The 24586-nt window shown below is 46.2% G+C and overlaps 1 protein-coding gene across 2 annotated transcripts in view; it reads right to left on the minus strand.

Moving 5' to 3' along the window:
* SGCD (sarcoglycan delta) overlaps window positions 1-24586 on the minus strand; it is a 366508-nt gene that overhangs the window by 130858 nt on the left and 211064 nt on the right. For both annotated transcript variants that reach the window (XM_060240255.1, XM_060240254.1), the window contains one exon: window positions 15552-15671. In XM_060240255.1, coding sequence (XP_060096238.1) covers window positions 15552-15671 — 120 coding nt within the window. The remainder of the gene's footprint in view (window positions 1-15551; window positions 15672-24586) is intronic.

A 24586-nucleotide genomic window follows, 5' to 3' on the forward strand; every position in this document is an offset into this window, starting at 1 on the left:
ATGAGTCACTGATAACTTCTTCAGTACTTCATTTGGCTAAACTGTCAGTAGCCCTTGATGGACTACATATTGGTTGTTCCTTTTGTGGCTGAAACTCATTTAATCCAGACTTCTGCAGAGACTGTTTAAGAGTTGGAAGGAAAATCTGAGTCAGCACTGTAACTTCTAGCTAGCCCAGAGAAGGAGCTCCCAGGCTGCAGGGATGTCCATTCCATGTCAGCCAGGGCAGGCATTTTGTGTCAAAACTTCTGTTTCTTTCATACAAAATAGACACACACATTAATATCTGGCTTGCAAAAGAGATAAACATCAAAGGGTGTCTTTTTGCTGGTGGCAACTAATACCAAAGGAGAGATCCCAGTTTGGGGAGGGAGAGAAGTTCCATGTTCCCTGGAAGATTGGAAAGTAAGCCACAAGTGCTGGTGGAGTAGAGTGGGAACAGCTGAGGGACACAGAGAACCAAGGCAGCTTTGTGACAGGAAGAACCTTATTTGGGGAAGAAAGCATTAAAAGGTAGGGAAGGGGAGGGAAGGAGCATGTGAGCATTCATGTTGCTAATTCATATTGTGCTGTATTCTTGGTACTATGTCTGAAAAATCAGGGTAAAAATGCAAAATTGTTTTTTGTTAAATGACAACTTTTTGAACAGAATACAACTATTGAGATTGCAAGTTAACAGCAGTTTAACTGACACAAGTGGAAGAGGAAAAATATAGATCCAAAATATTCTGATAGATTCAGAAGCCACTATTAAGAGAATAATATATAACTGGATTGAAGCCTTATAAAAAAAGCATGATGTATTGTAGTCCTACCTAATTTTCAATGTATTACAAAACCCTGCATGCTGAAAAGAACCTCAGCAAACTGTAGATCCCTTTAGATATGTTGGTCTCAACAGATGGTGACTTCAAAGGTGTTGACTGGATTAATCCTTGTAATCCTAAAAGCTTCAGCTTTAAGTGTTATTCCAAAAAGAGCAGATTCAGTGCCAGAGTGATTTCACATACACAGGGATTTGTCATGTTCACCTCCCTCTGTCAAGAAGACTAGATTTATGAAAAGGAGGATGGGTGGGTTTAGACTTTTTTTAAAAAAAAGAAAAATCAACATACTAATAAATTTCATTAGTTTTCAATAATGTTAAGGGTTTCACAAAGCGTAAAGACACGTGGGATGTCTTCTCTGGCTTGTGGAGCTTGGTACCCATCAAATAATACATAAATTCTGACACTCCAGCTACTGGACACCTGCCTAGAGAAAAAGAAAGTAACAGGGCACCAGCATGGGTTGCCAGCCTCCAGATAGTGGTTGGAGATCTCCTGGGATTACAACTGATGACAGAGATCAGTTCACCTGGAGAACATGGCCACTTTGGAAGGTGGACTCAGTGCCTTATACTCCACTGAAGTCCCTCCCCTCCCCAAAACCTTCTTAGACTCCACTCCCAAAAAATCCAGGTATTTCTGAGCCCAGGGCTGGCAACCCTAGCACCAGTGCAATTTGATATAACACAGAACTCTGTCCTAATATTCTCATCAAATCTAGATTAGTTTCCCCTAGAAAGAGCTTTTAATGTACTTTTTTTTTACAGAATTCTGTAGATAAACACACCAATTCAAACAGCATTTGCTATTGGAGGGGGGGGGGAATGACAAGATTGTACATCTTCTGATGCCCAATACAAATGCACAAATCTTTTTGAATCCAGTGATACAAAAAGCATCATTAACACCAACAGGGAGTTAATTAAATAGCTATATAGTAATTGGCAGATTAATTTAATTTATATAAATAGATAGATCGGCTGGAAGGAGGGGGGTGGAGGAGAGGGTAGCTTTAACGGTTCCATCGGACTAGGGAATACTAACAAGAGATGTCTGGCCTAGGGATTCCAGTACTCCTGGGGAGGGGAAGATATGACGGTGGGACGAAGCAGAATTACAAGGGAAGGAGATCGAGACATAATAGTGCTCGACTCCCTTCCAGCCTCCGTCTCATCCCGACGGTGACAGGTAGTAGGGCCAGGCTGAATTACTCGCCTCCGTCACTGGTGCTCTGCAATGCCAGGTCCATCAATAATAAGACCTCTGTCCTGCGGGAGTTTCTGTCCGAGCAGGACATGGACCTGGCTTGCGTGACCGAGACCTGGGTGCGTGAGGGGGAGATGGTAGCTCTCTCCCAGACTGTTCCCCCGGGATACTCGGTCTTCCACCAGTCAAGGACTAGCGGGCGGGGGGGAGGGGTGGCACTTCTCATACGAGAGGCTTACTCCTTTAGGGCTCTTCCGGCTCCAGAGATTCCAGGCATAGAATGTGTTGGCCTGATGTGGGATGTTGGGGAGGGGTTGGCGATCTGGCTGGTGTACCGACCGCCTAACGCACCGGCCGGCGCCTTACCGTCCCTGGTGTCATCCATGGCGACACTGGGACTCTCCCAGGTTGTTACAACGCCCACTCATCAGGCGGGACACATGTTGGACCTGGTCTTTGCGGACGGAATATCAGTGACTGATATTGCAATGGAAGCACTGCCATGGTCAGATCACTTTGCCCTTAAGGCTCGTATGGGGGTGTCACCCAAAACCTGTTTAGGCGGAGAGCGTATTTTAGCTCACCCGCGGAGCCTGATGGACCCGGAACGGTTCCTAACGGCTCTACGGGACACCTGGCCCACTGGCGATTCCCTGGATGATCTGGTAGAGTCCTGGAACAATGGGCTCTCCAGGGCCATCGAGGAGGTCACACCCAAGCGCCCTCTGCGTCCCCGCCCGAAGCCGTCGCCCTGGTTTAACCGGGAGCTACGGCAACAAAAGCTGAAGCTTAATCCTGCGAAGACAGAGGTCCTTTGCCTGGGTCGCCATGGCCCGGGAGGGGGAATCCCCCTACCAGTCTTTGACGGTGCGCCGCTGATAGCGGTGGACAGGGTCAGGAGCTTGGGGGTGCTATTGGAGCCTTCCTTAAAGATGGAGGCTCAGATAGCAGCCGCTGCCAAGTCCGCGTTTTTTCACCTTAGACGGGCAAGGCAGTTGGCCCCCTTCCTGGAGCGCGACGACCTAGCAACAGTGATCCATGCTACGGTCACCTCGAGGTTGGACTACTGTAATGCCCTCTACATGGGGCTGCCCCTGTCCCAAACTCGGAAATTGCAGCTGGTGCAGAATGCCGCGGCCCGGCTGTTACTGGGTCTCCCAAAGTGGGGACACATTCAGCCGGGTCTCCGGACCCTGCACTGGCTCCCAGTGATATACCGAGTCCAGTACAAGGTGCTGGTTATCACCTTTAAAGCCCTATATGGCTTGGGACCTGTCTACCTGAAGGACCGTCTTTCTCCACATGTTCCCCAGAGAGTACTGAGGTCGGGAACACAAAATCTCCTTACTATCCCTGGGCCAAAAGAAGCCCGCTTGAAATCCACCAGAGAAAGAGCCTTCTCTGTTATGGCCCCTACATGGTGGAATCAGCTGCCGGAGGAGGTGAGGGCCCTGCGGGACCTTGTTCAGTTCCGCAGGGCCTGTAAGACGACCCTCTTCCGGCTAGCTTACACCTAGCTTGAGAATTTAATGCAACTTGCCAGATTTCTTTTTATATATTTGGAATATTTATTAATTTCTAAGGTTTTATCTGTTTTTAAATGTTTAATTCCTTACATGTTTAAATATTGTTTAATTTTTGTGTCGGATTTATTGCTGGAAGCCACCCTGAGCCACTTGTGGGAAGGGCGGGATATAAATTCTAAAATAAATAAAACATCCCATTGACCTCAGTAAGGTGTTTAATTTCTCTCTGCTCTCTGAGAGCATACATAATTTGTTTTATGCTCAACACAGATGGTTAGGTTGAAAAGCAAAACATGTCTACAGCCTCCACTTTATGACATTCTATGGTTCAAATCATTTGATCAGACTCCTTTTCCTCTTTCCAATCCCTTGCTGCTAGTGCCACAAAAGCCAAGTAGAAAAACAGTCAGCTCTATTGCTTTTGTCACTTTTAAGGCTCCAGAATAGAAGCGTGCATTCGGTTCAGCCGAATCAAAGACGCTGCCGAATCACCCCTGATTTGGAAGTATACGGCACCGTATACTTCCAAATCCAATTGGGACCCATTATATGGGAGCTGTATACGGCTCCCCATATACTTCCGAATATCTATTCGGAAGTATACAGAAGTCCATGAAAAAGGCAGGAAAGGAGCTTCTGCAGTCTTAGGGGAGCTGCTTGCCTCCTTTCCCACCTTTGGGAGTCTTTTCCCGCCTCTTCCATAGCCTCCCTGGGATCAGGGAGGGAGGGGGAGGGGGAGAGGAGCCCCAGCAGCCAATCCAAAGCATGCATTTGCAAAATGCATTGCAAATGCATGCTTTGAAGGCTGTTGTGTAGCTGATGGCTGGGCTAATCCCCCAGCCATCAGCAACATTGTTGTTCTGTTGTTTACTTGGGTACTTGGGTATCCAAGTAAACACTGTTCTCTGGCCAATCACAGAGCAGTGGTATTTTTTGAAACTGCTCTGTGTAGGGCCAGAAAACCTTTTTAAGGAGTCTGCCTGGCTGGACTCCATTCCATTGCTGCTGCGTTGGTGTGTGAGAGAGATTGTGCTGTGCTGGCCCTTGGCCTCAGCTGCTGCTGCTCTCTCTCAGCCTGGCCTGACCTGCCTGGAAAAGAGAAGACGTCAAAGGTAAGACAGTCTTGGGTTTCTTGTTTTTATTTTAGTTAGTAAAAGGACTTTTTAAGACTCAGAGTCCCTTTACTTATCCAGATTTGGGTGGGTGAGTACTGGGTAGCTTATTTGGGGTTAGGGTTAGGGGGTTCTGCTAGGGGTGGGGGCCTGGGGTGGGGTTTTTTTTTTGCCAATTTGCCCATATCTTACTTTAGTGAGAGGACTTTTAAAAGTGCAGTGTCCTTTTACTTTTCCTGATTTGGGTGGCTTGGATTTCTTGGGGTTAGGGTGAAAGTTTTTTTGGGGGGGAGGGGTTGGTTAAGTTCCTGTATTATTAAAAGTCAAGTTTTTTACTGTTTTAAAAGGATTCTGTGTTTGATTTGTTGCTGCTGTGTTGTGCTGCTGTTGTTCCTTTTCTCTTCTGGTTTTGGTTCTTGGGGGGGGGGCTGTTTGGTCTAATTTTCATTGTTAAAAAGGTCACTTTTTTAACAGTTGAGTTGTTGGCCTTTTCTCAGTGATCTGTTTGAATGTATTCTCTGTTGCTGCTGGTTTTGCATCCTCCTGTCCTATTGTCCCTTTTCCTGGTTTTTTTTTTTTGGGGGGGGGGGTGTTGTTGACTGATTTTGCCTGAGGTTTTTGTTGAAAACGTCACTTTTTTAACAATTGAGTTTGTTGGCCTTTTCTCAGTGCTCTGTTTGGAACTATTCTATGTTGCTGCTGGTTTTGCATCCTCCTGTCCTATTGTCCCTTTTCCTGGTTCTGGGTTTTTTTGGGAGGGGGGTTAAAGGTTATGTTTCTTTCTGTCACATTTTGGGTTTTTTTAAATTACCTCTGTTTGGTGTGGGGGTTGGTGTGTGGGGTGGGTGAATTTCATGTTTTTATAGTTATTTTTGGAGTCTGAGGGTGCTTTCAGTTTGGCTAGGGCCATTAAATAGGCTGCCCCACTAATAAGAATGTTTTTAGGGATTGTGTTTTTTGAATTAAAAAAATAATTAATCCAGCTTAGGGCTTTATCTTCTTTCAAAATTCAACTAGGCCAGATAGGGGTGATTTAAAAAGATGTTAGGTTTCTCATAAAAGGCAGCGTGACTACTAGGCCACATCAGGCTCCCTTTTAAAGAAACTAGGGTTGCAGTGCATCTTGCTTTCAGCCACTGAAAGCTGGTGCATCCTTAGATTTCCATAGGGTAAACCACAGCTTCTCTCAAGTTATAGGGGACACCTGATTTCTAGTTTGCAAGGAAATCAGGTTTGTCTCAGGATCTAGTTAAAAGAGGTTTAACTAAAAGGATATAACAAGGATTGCCTTCATCTCAAGGCAGCCTTTTAAAAACTGTAGCCAGGTAGAGGCAGGATCACCTAGTCTCCTAAACTTTACCAGACTACTACTACCCCAACCAAAAAAGGACAGGTTAGGGACCAAAAAAACAAACAAACAAGTTTTGGTGGGAGGGTTTTTAAAAAGAAGTCAGGGTACCTGTTGGTTCAGGGTACAGTGTAGTGAGTTAGGTTTGTAAAAAAACCCACTCTCAGTTCAGGTTGTGTGAGATTGGCCAAGGGTGACATGAGTGGCAGGCAGCAGAAGAAGGGCCCTGGGGGAAAGGCCAAGGAGAAGACTAGAGGGGTGGAGGGGAGGGGGAGGACCCAGGTTTCCCCCCACCTGTGCGTAGGGCCACTCCACAGCTGCCTTCCAGCACTCTGACCTCTGGCCGGAGTGTGATGAATTTCCGCCTTGGGCCATTCATCGAGGCTGCTGCTGGGGCGCCCCCAGCATAGGTGCCATTAGGTGCTGGCACTGAGCAGGGGTCTGCTGCTCGGGCAGTCTCTCCTCCAGCTGATGTCGCTCAGCCTCAGCAGCCGGAGGAGGGGCAGCAAGAGCAGCCCTCATTGGAGATGAGTTTTGGGGACAGTTTTCTGTCCAAAATGATCACCCCAAGGAGGGCGCAGAGTGTCGTGCAGGAGTTGGAGGAGAAGCTGGTTGAGGAGGACCAGCCCCCTTCTTCGGTTCCTTCAGACATCAGCAGTCCTTCAGGGGATGGCTAGGAGGGGAGGCCGCATGAGGTGGAGGGGGAGGCCAGCCCCTCCTGCCACCCCGAGACATGATGTGTCTGCCCCAAGCACCTCACAGGAGGTGGCTCCGGACACCCAAGCTGCCAGTAAGCTTGGGCATCCATACACCACCAAAGCTTGGAAGCATTTCCAACTTATGGAGGATCCACGCTGTGACGGAAAGCAATGGGTTAACCATAAACTGAAGACGCACAGGGCTGCGTCAGGTGACCTAAGGGTGGGGGCAAAGTGCTCAGAGCTCTCAGGGAGGGAAAAGAAGTTGAGTGAGAGAAACTGCTGAGGCAGGGGTTCAGTCAGTTGATGTCTGACAGAGTGGAGGCCTGTCAGAGAAGTCTGTCAGTGGGGACCTGACAGAGACTGAGAGGGTCAGTTCGAGCCTGCCAGAGAGGCTGAGAGGACAGCTGATCCTGTGAAGGAGCTTGAGGCGGAGACGGGGAAGTCTTCCAGAGACTGCAAGCTCGACAAAACCAGCCAAGAGGGCTGTGTGTGTGTGAGTCAGTTAAGACCTGAACGGTCACAAACACCTAGAGACAACTCTGAAGATCTAGTGAGGTGGTTGAGGGAGTGGATGTGGGTCTGAGACACCAGAAGGGCTGAGAGGAGAGACTCCAGTCGAGGGGTGAGACTAGACACATCAATCCCAAGAGGCCAGACCTTGGCTAGAGGTGGAGAGTGAGTTAAAGGGAAACTGTGAACTGTGTAACTGTGAGAGACTCAAGAAAAGATAAAGTGAATGTAAAGCCTGAAACAACTGAACAACGTATTAGCCTGTGTAAATATCTCCCATATCCCCAAGTTAAGAACTTTGTGTTACAATAAATCTGTGGTTTAAGTTAAAGTTCTCAAGAGCCTATATTTTGTGGGAAGAACAAACAAAGCTGCTATGTGCAGTGCCAGCTGTGCAGGGCACGGATCAGTCGTGGGTGGGACTCTGCCCACCTGACTCCAGGGGGGATGCGGAACCACCTGCAGAAACACCACCCGGCAGTGCTTCTTAAGGGGGAGAAGCAGGTTGGTGCTGGGGTGCCCAAGCAGCCAACACCACCCAGCCAGGAGGTCTGTCCCATTGCGACTACCTCCCGAGCTCTCCAGGAGAATTCCGTGGCAGTGCAGGGACACCAGCCATCTTTGCCTGAGATGTTTGGTGGGGATGGCACCTGTGTACCAAGAGGGGGAACCAGGTATGGCAGGAGGGTGATCGCCTGGAACATTGCCAGGTCAGTCACCCATGGGCTTCCATTTTCAGTGGCTGAAAATTCTGGGGTGCTAGGGTTGTTTGAGCACCTGGCACCCTGGTACAAAGGTCCTGCTAGAACCACCATTAGCAGGACCATTGTGCCAGTTGTTTTCAGGGCAACCAGATCTGTGGTGAAGGCGCATTTGTCCCGTGCTGCTGGGGGGACTGTGCATTTCACCTCAGATATCTGGAGCTCCCAACATGTGTTCGAGGGGTATCTTTCCCTGACTGCACATTGGTGGCAACCCAGTGAGCTGCAGGGTGGGGGTGGCAGTAGCAGCAGGCAGGGTCAGGACAGCCAGGCCTGCTGTCGCTGGGCCTTGCTGCATGCCAAAGCAGTCGACACGCCGCACACTCTCAGAGCCATCCTCTCTTGGCAGTTAGAGGGCTGGGTAGGCAGCAGGGACGTCGCCACGGGCTTCGTGGTGACTGATGGTGGCTCCAACATCAAGGCGGCTGTCCAGCATCAGGGCCTACAATGCCTTCCTTACCTGACCCACCTTCTCCACCTCATGGTTAAGGACACATTGGGCCAGATGAAAAGCCAGAATCATCGGTATCTAGCCGCGACCCATGAGTACTGACTTCTGCTCCAGAAGTGTCAGCATATCACGGGTCACTTCTCACGCAGCAATATGGACTTGTACCTGCTGCATGAGAAACAGACAATGACAGGAGTGCCAGGGCACCGCCTGATCGGTGACATCAGCACACGCTGGAACTCCCCCTGTGGCATGCTGGAGCACATGGTGGAGCAGAGAGCAGCCCTGGATGCCTTTGTCTCTGAGACGAGGGTCTTTCAGGATGAGAACTGTCTCACCCAAGCGCATTGGGTGGTCATTTCTCAGAGTCGCAGGAAACGTCTCCTTTGGACTACTGGGTCACGAAGGTGGGGGTCTGGCCGGCCCACTCCTCCATGGCCAAGGCGTTCCTCTCATGCCCACCGATGAGCGTGCGGAACGAGCGTGTCTTTTCGCATATGGGCAACATTGTCTGCCCACATTGCAATTGCCTGCAACCCTGGACAGTTGAGCAGTTGGTCTTCCTGAAGGTCAACTTGCTTCTGTTTGGCTCCCCAAATGCAGACTTTGAGAGTGAATGAAGTGAGCACCTACTTATACCTGCATCCTCTCTTGGCTCGCGCTTGGAAGGTGGTAGTAAAATGCTCTCCCACTAAAAATAGACTAGAGTCCAAAGACAGCCAAAAACTCACTCACAAATTGATTGGCAGTGCATCCCCGCCCCCCCCCCTCCATCCCCAAACCAAAAGTGAATGCTGGTTTAAAATCTGCAAAGCAATCCAAATTTCCCCAGTCCTAGGCTTCCCAATCCCCAGGTTCCAGCGGGGGATCCCCTGGTTTTACAGGCTTCCCCCCTCCCCCAGCCAGCTGGCCAGCGGGGGAAGCTCCACCCCCACAGCCATTATGCACCTCCAGGAACGATTCCCATAGGGAATGATGGGGAATTGATCCACGGGTGTCAGGGGCTCTGGGGGGGCTGTTTTTTGAGGTAGAGGTGCCAAATTTTCTGTATAGCATCTAGTGCCTCTCCCCAAAATACCTCCCAAGTTTCAAAAGGATTGGACCAGGGGGTCCAATTCTATGAGCCCCAAAAGAAGGTGCCCCTATCCTTCATTATTTTCTATGGAAGGAAGGCATTCTAAAAGGTGTGCTGTCCCTTTAAATGTGATGGCCAGAACTCCATTGGAGTTCAATTATGCTTGTCACACCCTTGCTCCTGGCTTCGCCCCCAATGTCTCCTGGCTCCACCCCCAAAGTCCCCAGATATTTCTTGAATTGGACTTGGCAACCCTACCCAGTCCCCATCCACACATGCCTAATAATACTGAAAGGGCTATTGCAGCCTCCAACTGTAACCGACAGCACCCACAGGCCCACGCAGGATAACCCAGTTTTTTTTTTTTAGGGGCAGGAGGAAGAAAGAGGAAGGTGCCAGTGATGATGACAGGCAGCCAGCAGCCATACCAATGCTGAGGTCCCTCTAAAGGGACAGTGATAGCTGGCGTGTTGCTGCTGAGCTGAGAGAGAAGGAATGGTTCCCTTCCTCTCACATCATCTGAGGCCCTCCTAGTGATCTTCCTCATTTGGGGTGCAACTCTGGCTCGCCTCCCCGTGGTGCACCTGGGTAACGCAAAAGAGCCTGGACCAGCCAACCATCCATCACTCAAGGTAATGCTTCTTGCTTTGTGTCAGATACAGAATGATGTGGAGCTAGGCATGGTCCACCACTTCTCTTGTTTGAGAGTTGTGTTGTTTGGGTCAGGGCTGGAGTGCTGGCATCTGTAGATTGTGTGTTCTGTGGCAGGGAATCTGGCACCTGGGTGAGAGACCCAGAACCAGCAAGCTTGTTGTGCTTGGCCAGCTCTCCCCATGTTGTTTGGGGCAGGGCTGGAGAGCTGGCATCTGTAGATTGTCTGTTCTGTGGCAGGGAATCTGGCACCTGGGTGAGAGACCCAGAACCAGCATGCTTGTTGTGCTTGGCCAGCTCTCCCCGTGTTGTTTGGGGCAGGGCTGGAGAGCTGGCATCTGGGTTTGCTGTAGCCAGGTCTGCAGAGCAGACCTTGAGCAGATTGTGTTTTGTGTGGCAGTGACGTTGGCATTGGCAACTGGGTTTATATTGGTTCCAGGCCAGCAGGGTTCATAGAGTAGATAGGTAGTGCATTTGGGTCCTATAGAGATTCTCTGGTGTGAAGTTAGGTTTGGCTTTGGGTGCCCCAGGAATTGGACCCCTGGCCCAATCTTTTTGGGACTTGGGTGTTTTGTAGAGGAGAGTCCCCTGCGGGTTCCTTGTAGTTTTGGGGGCTCTCCCTCAAACCCCCTGCCCCCCAGTAGCCTCTAATTATGCCCTATGTTGCCATCGATTTCAATGGCCCATAGGGTATAATGGTGGGATAGGGGGAGCCCTCTTTGGGTGCCCCTGGAATGGAACCCCCTGGCCCAATCTTTTTGGGACTTGGGAGGTTTGTAGGGTAGAGTCCCCTGCAGGTCCCTGCAAATTTGGGGGCTCTTCCTCAAACCCCCTCTCCTCCAAGTGGCTTCCAATATACCCTCTTTTGCCATTAATTTCAATGGCCATAGGGTATAATGGGGCCGTATATTCGGAAATAGCCGCGCATCTACCGTATATGCGGCTATTCCGAGTACCCGTATTCAGAAATATACGGTATTCCAAATTTTTTGGCCCCATATATTTCCAAATCCGATTAATTCCGATGTTTTTTTTTGCACACCCCAACTCCAGAGCTGCAACAGAGTACAAAGAGAAGAATGCAGTTATCATTAACAAGATTAAAAGCAGGCCACATGCCCATTAACTGTTGCTCTAACCTCTCTAAGAGGACTTTTCATGCAGCGCAGTCTTTGTTTTGCCTCTTGTAATAAGGATATGCAAGGCAATAACAAGTCAAGATTGTTTATGTAGCAAATGGAACTGTCAGAAGACACACCAATGACACCTGGACTTTACTAATGCTGAACACAATGATTAATTGAGATTTCTTTCAGGGCTGATTTGACGATGCCCTCATATTGAGACAACAGCAAAGAAATATGGCATAGCAGCTTCTTTGCGTATGGTTAAAAACACAGTGAGGCTGCAGAAAGGAATTGCAAGGGGTGGGGATCAGGAGCACAGTTTGAAAAAGCCTTCTCGGGCTACTGAAAGTCCTCTATAAAACATAATCAGTTCTGATGTCATTGTTTCAGTTCTCCTTTGATGTCCCTTGCTTAAGATAGATAAAACACTGAGACACCTCTGCTATAAATAAATATGGAACAGGAACTGTGGAAATATTCCTTTGTTTTTATGTTTCAGAGACTAAAATGTGACATAAAATAAAAGTTGAACAAAGCAGGAGTCAAGGTGCACCTTTAAAACCAACCAATTTTTATTTAGAACGTAAGCTTTCATGTGCTCTTAAGCACACTTCATCAGATGAGGAATCCAGCTGTGAGAAATGTGGTGTGCTGGATTCCTCGTCTGATGAAGTGTGCTTAAGAGCACACAAAAGCTTACGTTCTAAATAAAAATTGGTTGGTCTTAAAGGTGCAACCTTGACTCCTGCTTTGTTCAACTGCTTCAGACCAACACGGCCGCCTGCTTGGATCTATAAAATAAAAGTAATATGCCTTCAAAACTTGTGGTCCTCAACAAAGCAATTTAAATATGCAACAAATATATGTCAACAGCATACACTGAAAGTGGCATCTGCAACATTTTGTTCCTTTTAAGATGCAAAAAGCTAATGCTATTGTTGTAAGAAAATAACTTAATATGCAAGTTCACTAAACTGCCAGGAATGGCAAAAAATTACCATCCATTCCTTTACAACTCATTTTGTGCCTTGTTGCTAAACCCAACTAACTCTGAAGGAAATGTTATTGTATCTAATTGCACCAATACACTGTTGATCTTCATTATTCCAGCAGAGATTCTGGAAGCTTAATTCTTTTCTCTTCCTCCATAGTGAGGTGCTGATCCATATGATAATCCCATAGCCAAATAACATACCAGGAATTCCAATCACAGTTTATGACAAGTTATGTTATAGGCAGGGGTTGTTTTGTAGAAAAATAGGTTGTGGAGCTCATCCAGGATTGTCATGCAGCTGCACCTATAATTCAATGGTGAGAAGGAGGAGGTGGAACTCTCAGAAAGGTTCAGGAGCTATGCTCCTGTGAGCTCTCGCTGAATCTGAGGCCTGGTTATAGGACAGCTGTTAGAACCATCTTGTTGCATAAATTGCTTTTCTTAAAGTTATTTTTATTCTTTTTTTAAAGAGATAACTTTTAACATTCTGTGTATCCTCACTTTAACAGCAAGGGACAGATCATAGCTTCAAGCATACAAAGTACAATTAAATACGTGACAGGGAAAATGACCTTGGCTGTGTCTTTTACATAGGTTTAGATGATACTCATAACACAAATGCCAGCAAATAGCATTGGCAAATGCCTCTGTGTAGAAAACTTATACTGCTGAATACATAGAAGACTGGTTTGCACTGTAAGATGAAGAAAGTATCATTTATATGTTTTACTTTAAAGGCAGCAAACAGTCCTCTTAGAATCCAAAAGGCACTGGTCTAAATGCAGAGGCTTTTCTAGAGAGCTTAAGAGTTTACTTTTGAATGAAGGTAATGCTTTTGAATGGAAGTGTCTACAAGGCAAGCAGATATCTTCTTTTTTCTCATGTTTGAGAGTGTACATTCTTAATGCTGAGATCCCATCAACAGAATTTGACATATGAGAGGTGGGTCAAGTTCACACTTTGTTCCTAGCTGCAGCTTTGGATTACACAGAACACATTTCTTCATTTCCAAAGTTCTTCCTATAGGTTTTGAGACTTTTGGCACAGATAACTGCCCACAAAGAAACAAAATGTGCATACAGAAATTGTCTCATACTTGGACTCTTTTAGTGGGCAACACAGGAACTGCAAATGGCTTCTCAGCAAAATCTTGAGCTGAAGTTCATATCGGAAGTGCCATGGCAGCACTACCTTTCTGAAAACTGAGGCAACACTGACATGGGATTCTGAAAGAGCCATTGTATCAGTTATTCTCATGTGACCTTGGATTTGCCAGTTGTGCAGCCTCACTGTAACAAAGATGGTGAGGGGTCTGAAGACCAAGTCCTATGAGGGAAGGTTGAAGGAGCTGGGTATGTTTAGCCTGGAGAGCAGAGGACTGATAGGTGATATGATCTCCATCTTCAAGTACTTGAAGAACTGTCATATACAGGATGGTGCAGAATTGTTTTCTGTTGCCCCAGAAGGCTGGGTCAGAACCAACAGGTTGAAATTCAATCAAAAAAGTTTCCAGCTAAACATTACGAAGAATTTCCTGCCAGTTAGGGTGTATTCACACTACACTAAATAATGTGTTTTGCAACTTTCTTTTCCTTTTCGCTATTTTTTACACTGTAAAAATCCAGTTGCAAAGTGCATTATTTAGTGTAGTGTGAATGCACCCCTAGTGTGGTTCCTCAGTGGAACAGGCTTCCTCAGGAGGTGGGGGGTTCCCCTTCCTTGGAGGTTTTTAAGTAGAGGCTAGATGGCTATCTGACAGCAATGCTGATTCTGTGAATTAGGCAGATCATGAGAAGGAGGCAGAGCTGGTTCAAACCCTGTGGAGGTCCCTAGGCAGTCAAAATCTCAGGGCCCCCATGCAAATTATCTCAGAGTCGAAGCACCCACTCCACCACCCTTGGCCCCTGCTGCAGCCTGCAGGGACCTTTTCAAAAGCCCCTTTGACAAAGCTGTGGGGGAGAGGCAAAGAGAGGCAAACTTGGCAACAACACAAGCAGCAGCCTCACCAGGCATATCAGGCAAAGAGTGATTTAGTTGCTGGCTGTGTGGGCAGGCTCTGAGGGCTGCAAGCAGGGGAGAAACTGGGGGGAAACAGCTGTCCCAGGACCCCTAAAGTTGTGGGGGCCCATAGGCCAGTACCTACTTAGCCTAATTGTTAATTCAGCCCTGGAAGGAGGGTGGGAAGGGTTGCATCAATGCTTAGTTCTTGTGGCTCTTTCTTACATGCTCAGGGAAATGCTGATGGACACTACAGGGCCAGTCAGCAACTTTCCTCCAGGTCATTTTGGCCAGGGATCCTGGAGGTTTTTGTCATCTTGTGAGCATGGAACAGAACACACCGCATCATCCTATCCATCGGGATAATATATCATATTGTTGTTTGATTATTGATGGCATTATATGTTTTGAACATTTTCTTAAAGTGGTGGTAGTGCTTAAAGTGATGACAATTTTGTATATCAGATTTCAATGTAACTGTGAAAACTGGTGCTTGTGACCTTAACTGGAATGACTGTGATTATATACTGTGATGGAATAGAGTGTATGATAAGACAAGACATAGACACAATTGAGGATTTATAATAAGAATTTATTTTGATACATTATTTAGCATAGTGAGGTGTATTGTGTTCCTTCTAGATTTTTTACCCTGTGGTCCCATTTATCTTCTGGGCATGGAGCAGGGGTCACTGGGGGTATGCATGTGTGTGGGAAAGGTATATGTGAAGTTCCTGCATCATGCAAGGGCTTGGACTAGATGAACCTGGAGGTCCCTTCAAACTCTGTGTTTCTATGATCCCACATGGCTAAAAGCAGTGTCTGGAGAGTGACCTAGTTATGACAGTTTTGGAACAGGGTTTGTAGAATAGTACTGCAAATTGGGATGGTGATGTCCTCATTTCAGTCCTCTCAAAAGTAGATTAAATCTGTGCTTCTGCTCATTCCTTACCCCAATAAGGATTAGCAGAAGGCCCTTTTTTCTTTTAGGTCAGCCTCTTTCACATTTCTCTGCCAATGTTTCAAATAATGCAATGATGCTGATTTATGGCATGCCTCTTTTCTCCTCTAGGAATTCAAGCCAGTTCTGAAGGTCATGAGCAAATGAAGTTTCAAAACCCATGAATAATTAAAAAAAATCTGACCAACTGTTCCTGAAATCATCAGGGAGATTTTCTGCAAGAACCATGAAGGAGATCAAACACCCAGAACGGAATAAATATGTATATATTGAGAGAAACAAATATTGTCAAATATTGTTTACCTAAAACTCTTAGCCTCTCTGCTCCAACCACCACTTCATTGTCATCTGCAGAAAACAACAGTTTCCCCATGGTGGTTTGCACTTCAAATTTTTGGCTGTGCGCTTCCACTGCTTTGGGACCTAAAGAGAAGGGGGGGGAAAGTTTAGTGGTCTTTTTGAATGACATGAATTAGATAAACAGACATGCAGGAAGGGAGCAATGCAAATGACTGTGCATATAACATACCTTTGAGACACTCATAGCTATGACATCTCCTTTTCAGTGCTTGTAAAAAGAAGTTTAAATAAATATCAAAACTGGGTTTTCAAAAATTGTTCATTCTTCTCCTGTGAGAATGGTTTTTATTTGTGCAGACTCTGGCACAAACTGACGGTGCTTGCACATAAACAAGGATCTCTGAAATCCTGCACCACACTCTCCAAATTTTCAACCATAATAATCAGGGCTCTTTTTTTTTTTTTTTAGCAGGAATGCCCAGGAATGCAATTCCAGCTGGCTTGGCATCAGGGTGTGTGGCCTAATATGCAAATGAGTTCCTGCTGGGCTTTTTCTCCAGAAAAGCCCTGATAATAAAAAATTCCTATGGTTGGACTGTATTATGCAAATGAAGCTCAGCATATTTCCATAGGTTAAAATTTAAAATTTTGTGCTCACTTGGATTGGAAAGAGGTTACACATTAATAAGGAAGATGGGAAAGGAGAGATATCCATAAGGATTGGCTATCCAAAAACATCTCACAATGGTAAAGGTCTGTTAGGTATACTGTTCATCACAGTTCCCATTTAGAATATCTGGTTTCTAAGGGTTCAGGTTAATACAGTTATCATTGAACATAATAAGGACATAGGAGCTGCAAATAGTTGCAAATCTATAATTTGCTTTGAGGCATTATGTTTCTTCTATATCACTACAAAAAAGGAGAAAAATATGTCGATGTACAGTATATGATTAAAGAAGTACATGGGATCACATGCCACATTCTACAAATGGCCCATGTGCCCAAGTGAGATTCATTCCTGAAGCTCTTTACTGTGGTTAAATACACACCCTAACTATATACAAAAAACCTGCTCATACAGTGTCATTTGTAGGTGAATGTTTTTAGACCTAGGGGCTGTTTTGATTGTTTTCCAGCTACATTTTGCATAGTAAAGTACAATTCAACATTCTATGGAACAATTTTGGCTACGTTTATAGAACATCCACCCACAACATACAGTATCACCAGCCTAAATCATAACTCAAAAGGTACTTTTCCACTTGCGCAACAATACAAGGTTGCATTTATCCAATTGTCCTCCTTACACCAGGGTCCCCTGGTAATCCACTCACCCAGCTCTCCTGGAGAAAATGACTGCTTTGAAGGGTGGGCTGTATGGCATTGTACCATGTTGAGGCCCTCTCCTCTTTAAACCACACCCTCTGCTGGATCCACCCTCAAAGTCCATCCCAAATGCCCAACACAAGGAGCACACAATCAGTGCAGCAATACTCTGCAATGGGAGTCTGTGGAAGGAGAAATACCCTTCCTACCCTACAGATCTGGCAACCTTATGCTGGTATGGTAGTGAAGAAATCTTACCTATCTGCTCCCATTGTGTCAACTAAATTACACTCACTTCAGTTACTTAGAATAATTAGGCAGCTCCTAGGAATGAGTCTCTAAATGTTTGTGATTTGGCATTTATCTGTGAGGCATTTGCACAATTCTTTGCAAACAAAGTCTCTGAGATCTATTCTGACTTAGATGCTGAGTTAATCAACACAGGCAGTAGGGGGATCTGTAGCAACATCTAGTTGCCTTCCCTTTGATCAGCTCAGGGTGCATTCCCTGAATGATTCTGACAAGGTGTGAATACCATTGCTTATAACATGGATGCATTTTTTTTTTTTTGCTTGTTAAATCTTGTAGAAGGGCATGGGATGCTTTCTTTCAGGAGGTAATGAATGCCTTCCTGATTGAAAGGGTTCCTCTACTTAAAAAGGCATCTTTAGATAAGCATGTCTTGGCCAGCCATAGTTGTGTTCAAATCCCCCTCCCCTTTTTTAAAGGTTACTGAATCAATAGTGACAGAGTAACTCCAGAAATACTTATTTGTTAACATTGGAATTACTCCTAAATCCTGGTATCCTGATGGAAAAACAGGTGTCCATGACAGCAAAAAAAAGTTTTTCCCAGCTACATCTAATTAGGAAGCTGACCTCTAGTTGCAAATGTCTGATCTGGACATGCTCATCCACCTTTCAGTATTCTTGAGGCTATATTATTGGAATGAGCTGTATATGGGGCTGCCCTTGAAGATTATGTGGAAGCTGCAGCTAGTGCAAAACACAGCAGCCTGTTTGTTATGTGAAATCAGCTAATGTGATCAAGTCACACTTATTTTGAAGTCCCTTTGCTGGCTGCTAATTAGTTTCTGGGTCCAAATCAAGGTGTTGCTGCTCACTTTTAAAGCCCTTAATGACCTGGGGCTCACATTGAAGAACCACCTCTTTCTACATGTTCCTGAGTGACAGCTCTGCTCTTCTCACCAATGCCTGTTATCAGTCCTGCAGGGCACATTCTGCCTTGTCAGGACTTGGGCTTTTCAGTGGCTGCCTGTACATCTGGAACAGCCTCCTAGGAGAGTTCTCAGGAGAGTCTTATCCACCTGGTTTTCATGGTGATGCAAAAACAGAGCCCTACTGGAGAGCATTGGGGACAATATGAACCTTGGCAGAGGGGGAAATACTCTGTTGTTTTTAGCTTTGTTTAAATATTTTTAATTAAACTGTTTTGTGGTGGGGGGGGGGTTTGTTTGCTTTGTTTTACATTATTGTTTCCTGCCTTGGACCCTAGTATGCCTGGCAGAAAGGTGCGTATATAAATATTTTAAATAATAAAATAAGTAAAATGAATTCTCTACAATTTGCCAGATTCCCATTTTGCAGAATTTACATTCATATTCTATTCACATAGTATATTCACATACAGGAAATCTGTGGATGTCAAACAGGGCACTGGAACACAAAATGTGAATCAGTTCTTTGGATCCAGTTGTGATACCATAATTTATCAGGCTGTTTATTTCAATGGTACCTGTTAGCTCAGAACATTCACAAGAGTCATGATAAGCATATGTCACTTCCTTCCCCATTAGAGGAAACACAATTATGCACCAGGTTTAAAAGATTTAAAATGTTACAGCTGGCACTGGAAATACTTCCATATGGTGGCAGCTTTGCAGAATCTGTAACATTTGAGATCTGTAGGTTGCAGTAGTCATATGAAGATTTTCTGTCTCAATGGCTGCCAGGCCATGGATCTGAATACTAAACAATTTTCAAATATTTGTACCTTCCTATCCCCATGTGGAGCCACTGTGACACAAAAACAGTTTCAGAAGCTTTTATGTGACAACTGCAGTGCTTGAAATGGCCTTGTGTGAATGACCTTTGTGAATGGAGCAAATGATATGATCCTGTAAATGTTATAAGTGCCATGTGATATCTCTCTTCCAGTTTTCTTGAGAACATCAAAGTTTAAAAACATTAACAATCCTAATTACAGTGTTGTAACTGCAGCATAAACAGATGTTTCTTCTTTTGCTTGGCCAGCAGAACCACATTTGAAAATAACCACCCAAACAGTCATACAGATTTACATCTCATTCTGATAAACCATTGTTATAATTATCTGCAATAGAGTATGTGCTGGGCCATTTGCAAAGGGCTAAGAGCATTATCTGGATGTAGAGTTATCACAATCCAAGTCAAAGGTTAGATAAATAATTAAACAATGTGTACGCAAATCCTAAATGCACTATAGTTAGTGGTATTTATTCCACACTAGGAATAAGGCCCATTGTGAGAATAAATACAACGGGCTCTAGTAGGAGGCTCTGGGCAAGTGTACTAGCATTGGACACTCAACATCAATTTGCTCTGACATCATAGCATGACGACAATCATGCAGATGCTAAGCTCAGCATTCCTTTTAGCTGCAGTGTGTTGTTTCTGCCTTTTCCTGTTGTATTTGGCTTTGTGGCATTTAGCATCAATGTGTACTTGTGACATGAGCTAGCTTTTTGGCCTGGCCTGATTGTGTTATGGTATACCATAGAGCACGCATCACAAGGAGGCCATTTTCTATAGGGCAAGTGATCAGACTTCAGCTTTCCATCTTCCCCACACACCCTGCAGCCTCTACATAGGAAAAGTATAACAAAATAGGAGTCAAGTTTCACCTTTAAGACCAACTTAGGTTTATTCAAAACGTAAGTTTTTGTATGCTCTCTAAGCACACTTAATCAGATGAGGAATCTGGTACAGTGAGCAAAGCCACACATAGCTGGTAGTCAGTGGCTCAGAATGCAAACTGGTACAAATTTAAGATCCAATGACAGAATAGTAAAATTAACAAATTGAGCAAACTTTTGATCTGAGTAGCATGAGCATGCAAAAGCAATAAAACAGTGAGAATGTCTGTTAATGTCAAAATGTGAGAATGTCTGTTAATGACTAGATAATTTTACTATACTGTCATTGGATCTTAAATTTGTACCAGTTTGCATTCTGAGTCACTGACTACTAGCTATGTGTGGCTTTGCTCACTGTACCGGATTCCTCGTCTGATAAAGTGTGCTTAGAGAGCACACGAAAGCTTACGTTCTGAATAAAACTAAGTTGGTCTTAAAGGTGCAACTTGACTCCTATTTTGTTCTACTACTTCAGATCAACACAGCTGACTACTTGGATCTAGGAAAAGTACAGTCTTTCTCCACAGTTGGAACCAAAGCAGGAGGGAAGCAACCTCAGCAGGGTATAATGAAACAGAGCAGCCATTTTCTCCAGGGGAAATGCTCCCTGCCATCTGGTGAGCAGAGTTGGAGAAGATTTCCCAACCAGTCAAACATACAAAAATATCTCTGAGGAGTACAGAATCCCCTGGTCTGGTACAAATAAACTGTTTTCGCACATAGCTCACCTCACAGTCACAATCCTGTTCCCTCCGCAGCATCTGGTCGGATTTCCCACCATCTGTGCCGAAGTTACAGGAAGTGCCGCAGCTTTCGCGTAGCAAAGGTAAACTGCTAAAACCCAGTTTACATTTGCTACGCAAAAGCCGGGGCACTTCCTGTAACTCCGGCGCAGATGGTGGGAAATCCAACAGATGCTGCGGAGGGAACAGGATTGTGACTGCGAGGTAAGCTGTGTGCGAAAAAGATTATAGAAATTGCCTGTAGATACCTTAAAAATCAGTGAACAATTGGCATTCTAAGAGAAGTGGTTTAGGTACTAAGAAGAGAGTAGCAGCCTTCAGGGCATGGATAGAGTCAGCAATTACTCAAAATAAAGAATACAAGAGTGTTTGGGGAAACACTGGAACAAAGCTTTCTCAGTATAAAGATCTAAGTAACTGTGAATAAATTAACAACTCTCATTTCTCTCGGCTTGGCTTTGCGAACGAAGATTTAAGAAGGGTGCAATAGTCCACGTTTGCTGCAGGCTCGCTGGTGGCTGACAAGACCAATGTGGGACAGGCAGGTCCGGCCACAGCGGCTGCAGGGAAAAGTCTGATTTAGGGTTGGTCCTGTAGCAGTGCGATTCTTCCTCAATCTCCTTTTGTCCTCAAGACCAGCTATGCGTGCGTTCTCAAAGGAAGAGACAGCCTGGTGGATGGTGTGCCTCCATGCTTTGCGATCTGAGGCTAGGTCAGACCACTGGTGATGGTTGATGTGACAGGTGCTAAGGGATTTCTTCAAGGAGTCCTTGTACCTCTTCTTTGGTGCCCCTCTATTTCGATGGCCGGTGGAGAGTTCGCCATACAGGGCAATCTTGGGAAGGCGGTGGTTTTCCATCCTAGAAATATGCCCTGCCCAGCGCAGCTGCGTCTTCAACAGCAGTGCCTCGATGCTGGTAACCTCTGCCCGCTTGAGGACTTCAGTGTTGGTCACAAAGTCACTCCAGTGGATGTTGAGGATGGTGCGAAGGCAGCGCTGATGAAAGCGCTCAAGGAGTCGCAGGTGATGACGGTATAAAACCCACGATTCGGAGCCGTAGATGAGGGTTGTCATCACAACCGCTTTGTAAACATTGATCTTTGTGCCTTTTTTCAGATGCTTGTTGCTCCACACTCTTTTGTGCAGTCGGCCAAATGCACGGTTTGCCTTTGCCAGCCTGTTGTCAATCTCCTTGTCGATCTTGGCATCGGAGGAGATGATGCACCCCAGGTAGCTGAACTGCTGGACTGTCTTCAGAACTGATTCACCCACAGTGATGCAGGGAGGGTGATAATCTTCCTGGGGTGCAGGCTGGTGGAGAACTTCTGTCTTCTTCAGACTAACTTCTAGGCCGAATAGCTTGGCAGCCTCTGCAAAGCAGGACGTCATATGCTGCAGAGCTGATACCGAGTGGGAGATGAGTGCAGCATCATCAGCAAACAGTAGCTCTCGGATGAGTTTTTCCATTGTCTTGGAGTGTGCCTTTAGTCGCCTCAGGTTGAACAGGCTGCCATCGGTGCGATAGCGGATGTAGACACCATCGTCCTCATCTAGATCTACTGCGGCTCTTTGAAGCATCATGCTAAAGAAGATCGTAAAGAGAGTTGGCGCGAGAACGCAGCCTTGCTTTACACCTGTGCCTATTGGGAAGGGCTCCGAGAGGTCGTTGCAGTGTCTGACTTGGCCTCGCTGGTCTTCGTGTAGCTGGATGATCATGCTGAGGAACCTTGGGGGACATCCTAAACGTTCCAAGATTTGCCACAGGCCTTTCCTGCTAACGGTATCGAAAGCTTTGGTAAGGTCGACAAAAGTCACATACAAAGCCTTGTTCTGTTCCCTGCATTTCTCTTGGAGCTGCCTGAGAACAAATACCATGTCGGTGGTGCTCCTGTTAGCTCTGAAGCCGCACTGGCTCTCTGGGAGGAGTTCTTCTGCAATGGTGGGCACCAGTCTGTTCAGGAGTATTCTGGCAAGGATTTTGCCTGCGATGGAGAGCAGGGTTATCCCCCGGTAGTTGGAGCAGTCTGACTTTTCCCCTTTGTTCTTGTATAGGGTGATGATGATTGCATCGCGAAAGTCCTGTGGTAATTTGCCTTGTTCCCAGCAGGTGACAAGTACTTTGTGAAGTGAGCTATGTAGTACTGTGCCCCCATGCTTCCAGATCTCTGGTGGAATTCCATCAACTCCTGCTGCCTTGCCACTTTTCAGTTGCTTGATGGCTTTAACAGTCTCTTCTAGGGTGGGGATCTCATCCAACTCTGTTTTCACCGGTTGAAGTGGGGTGAGGTGGATTGCTGAATCTTGAACTACGCGGTTGGCACTGAAGAGAACCTGAAAATACTCCGACCACCGGTTCAGTATGGATGCCTTGTCTGTGAGGAGCACTTGGCCGTCTGCACTATGCAAGGGACTCTGAGCCTGATATGATGGACCATATACTGCCTTCAGGGCTTCGTAGAACCCTCTTAAATCACCAGTGTCTGCACACAGCTGGGTTCTCTCTGCAAGCTTGGTCCACCACTCGTTCTGAATGTCTCGAAGCTTGCACTGGAGGTTGCTACATGCAGCGCGAAAGGTTGCTTTTTTCCCAGGACAGGAGGGCTGAGCAAGATGTGCTTGGTAGGCAGATCTCTTTTTTGCCAGTAATTCTTGGATCTCTTGATTGTTCTCATCAAACCAGTCCTTGTTCTTCCTTGTGGAGAACCCGAGGACTTCTTCAGAGATCTGCAGGACGGTAGTTTTTAGGTGTTCCCAGAGTGCTTCTGGAGAAGGGTCTGTGGGGCAACTGAGGTCCTCAATTCTTGACTGGAGTTTTGCCTGGAAGGCAGCTTTAACTTCGGCTGACTGGAGGCTGCCAACCTGAAACTTCCTGCGAGGGATACCTCCTCTCCTGGGTGTGGGTTTAAAGTGAAGACGGAGATTGCAGCGTACAAGACGATGATCCGTATGACATTCTGCGCTGGGCATTACTCGGGTGTGTAAGACATCTCGAAGGTCTCTCTGGCGCACCAGAATGTAGTCGATAAGGTGCCAATGCTTGGACCGTGGGTGCATCCAGGTTGTCTTCAGACTGTTCTTCTGCTGGAAGATAGTGTTGGTGATGGTGAGCTGGTGCTCCATGCAGAATTCTAGCAGGAGGCGCCCGTTGTCATTGCAGTTGCCAATGCCGTGTTTGCCAAGTACTCCTTTCCAGGCTTCCGAGTCTTTACCTACTCTGGCATTGAAGTCGCCAAGGATGATCACCTTGTCCTCTGTAGGGGTCTTCCGTACGAGGTTGCGTAGATCAGCATAGAACTTGTTCTTTTCTGCAGGATCTGCTTGAAGGGTTGGGGCATACACACTGAAGAGTGTTGCATGCTGCTTGTTTTGAAGTGGGAGGCGCATGGACATGATGCGATCTGAGTGACCTGTTGGAAGGTTTTCGAGTTTGGAGGCAATGGAGTTCCTGACCATGAAGCCAACGCCAGAAAGGCGGCTCTCAGCCTTTGACTTACCCGACTAGTAGAGGGTATAGCCAGCACCGTGTTCTTGAAGACTACCTTCCTCAGGGAAACGGACCTCACTGAGAGCTGCTATGTCGATATCCAACATGAGAAGTTCGTGGGCAACTAGAGCAGAGCGTCGTTCAGGGCGTCCACTGCCTACTGTGTCAAGCATGGTTCTGATGTTCCAACACGCAAGCTTTAGTCTTTGCACACTTTGTGAGGCAGTGCATGCCTTTTCTTTGTTGTTATTTTTCGACCGCAAGTAAGGATGCCCGTTGACCGCGGCTAGCCAACTGGGGTGGGGGAGACGAGCTTTGTTTAGGCCACCTTTTCTAGGCCCCTCTCCGTGTGGAGCAAGCAGTGCTGTCCCTAGATAAGGCTGCTTGGTCGTTCAGGGTGCTGCCGAAAGATGCTTTCGTCTCCGGGTTAGCATCAGGCGACCAATATCCTGAACCGCCTACATGCAGGATCGGGACTGCGGCTTCCAGTGGCACCTTCCACCTGCCGTTTCGCCCCTTGCCTATCGCTGCAGGACTTGATATGTTGTGGGTTGTGTGTGTGGATAT

Source organism: Heteronotia binoei, chromosome 5, assembly GCF_032191835.1.
Source record: "Heteronotia binoei isolate CCM8104 ecotype False Entrance Well chromosome 5, APGP_CSIRO_Hbin_v1, whole genome shotgun sequence".
NCBI classification, from domain to species: Eukaryota; Metazoa; Chordata; class Lepidosauria; order Squamata; family Gekkonidae; genus Heteronotia; species Heteronotia binoei.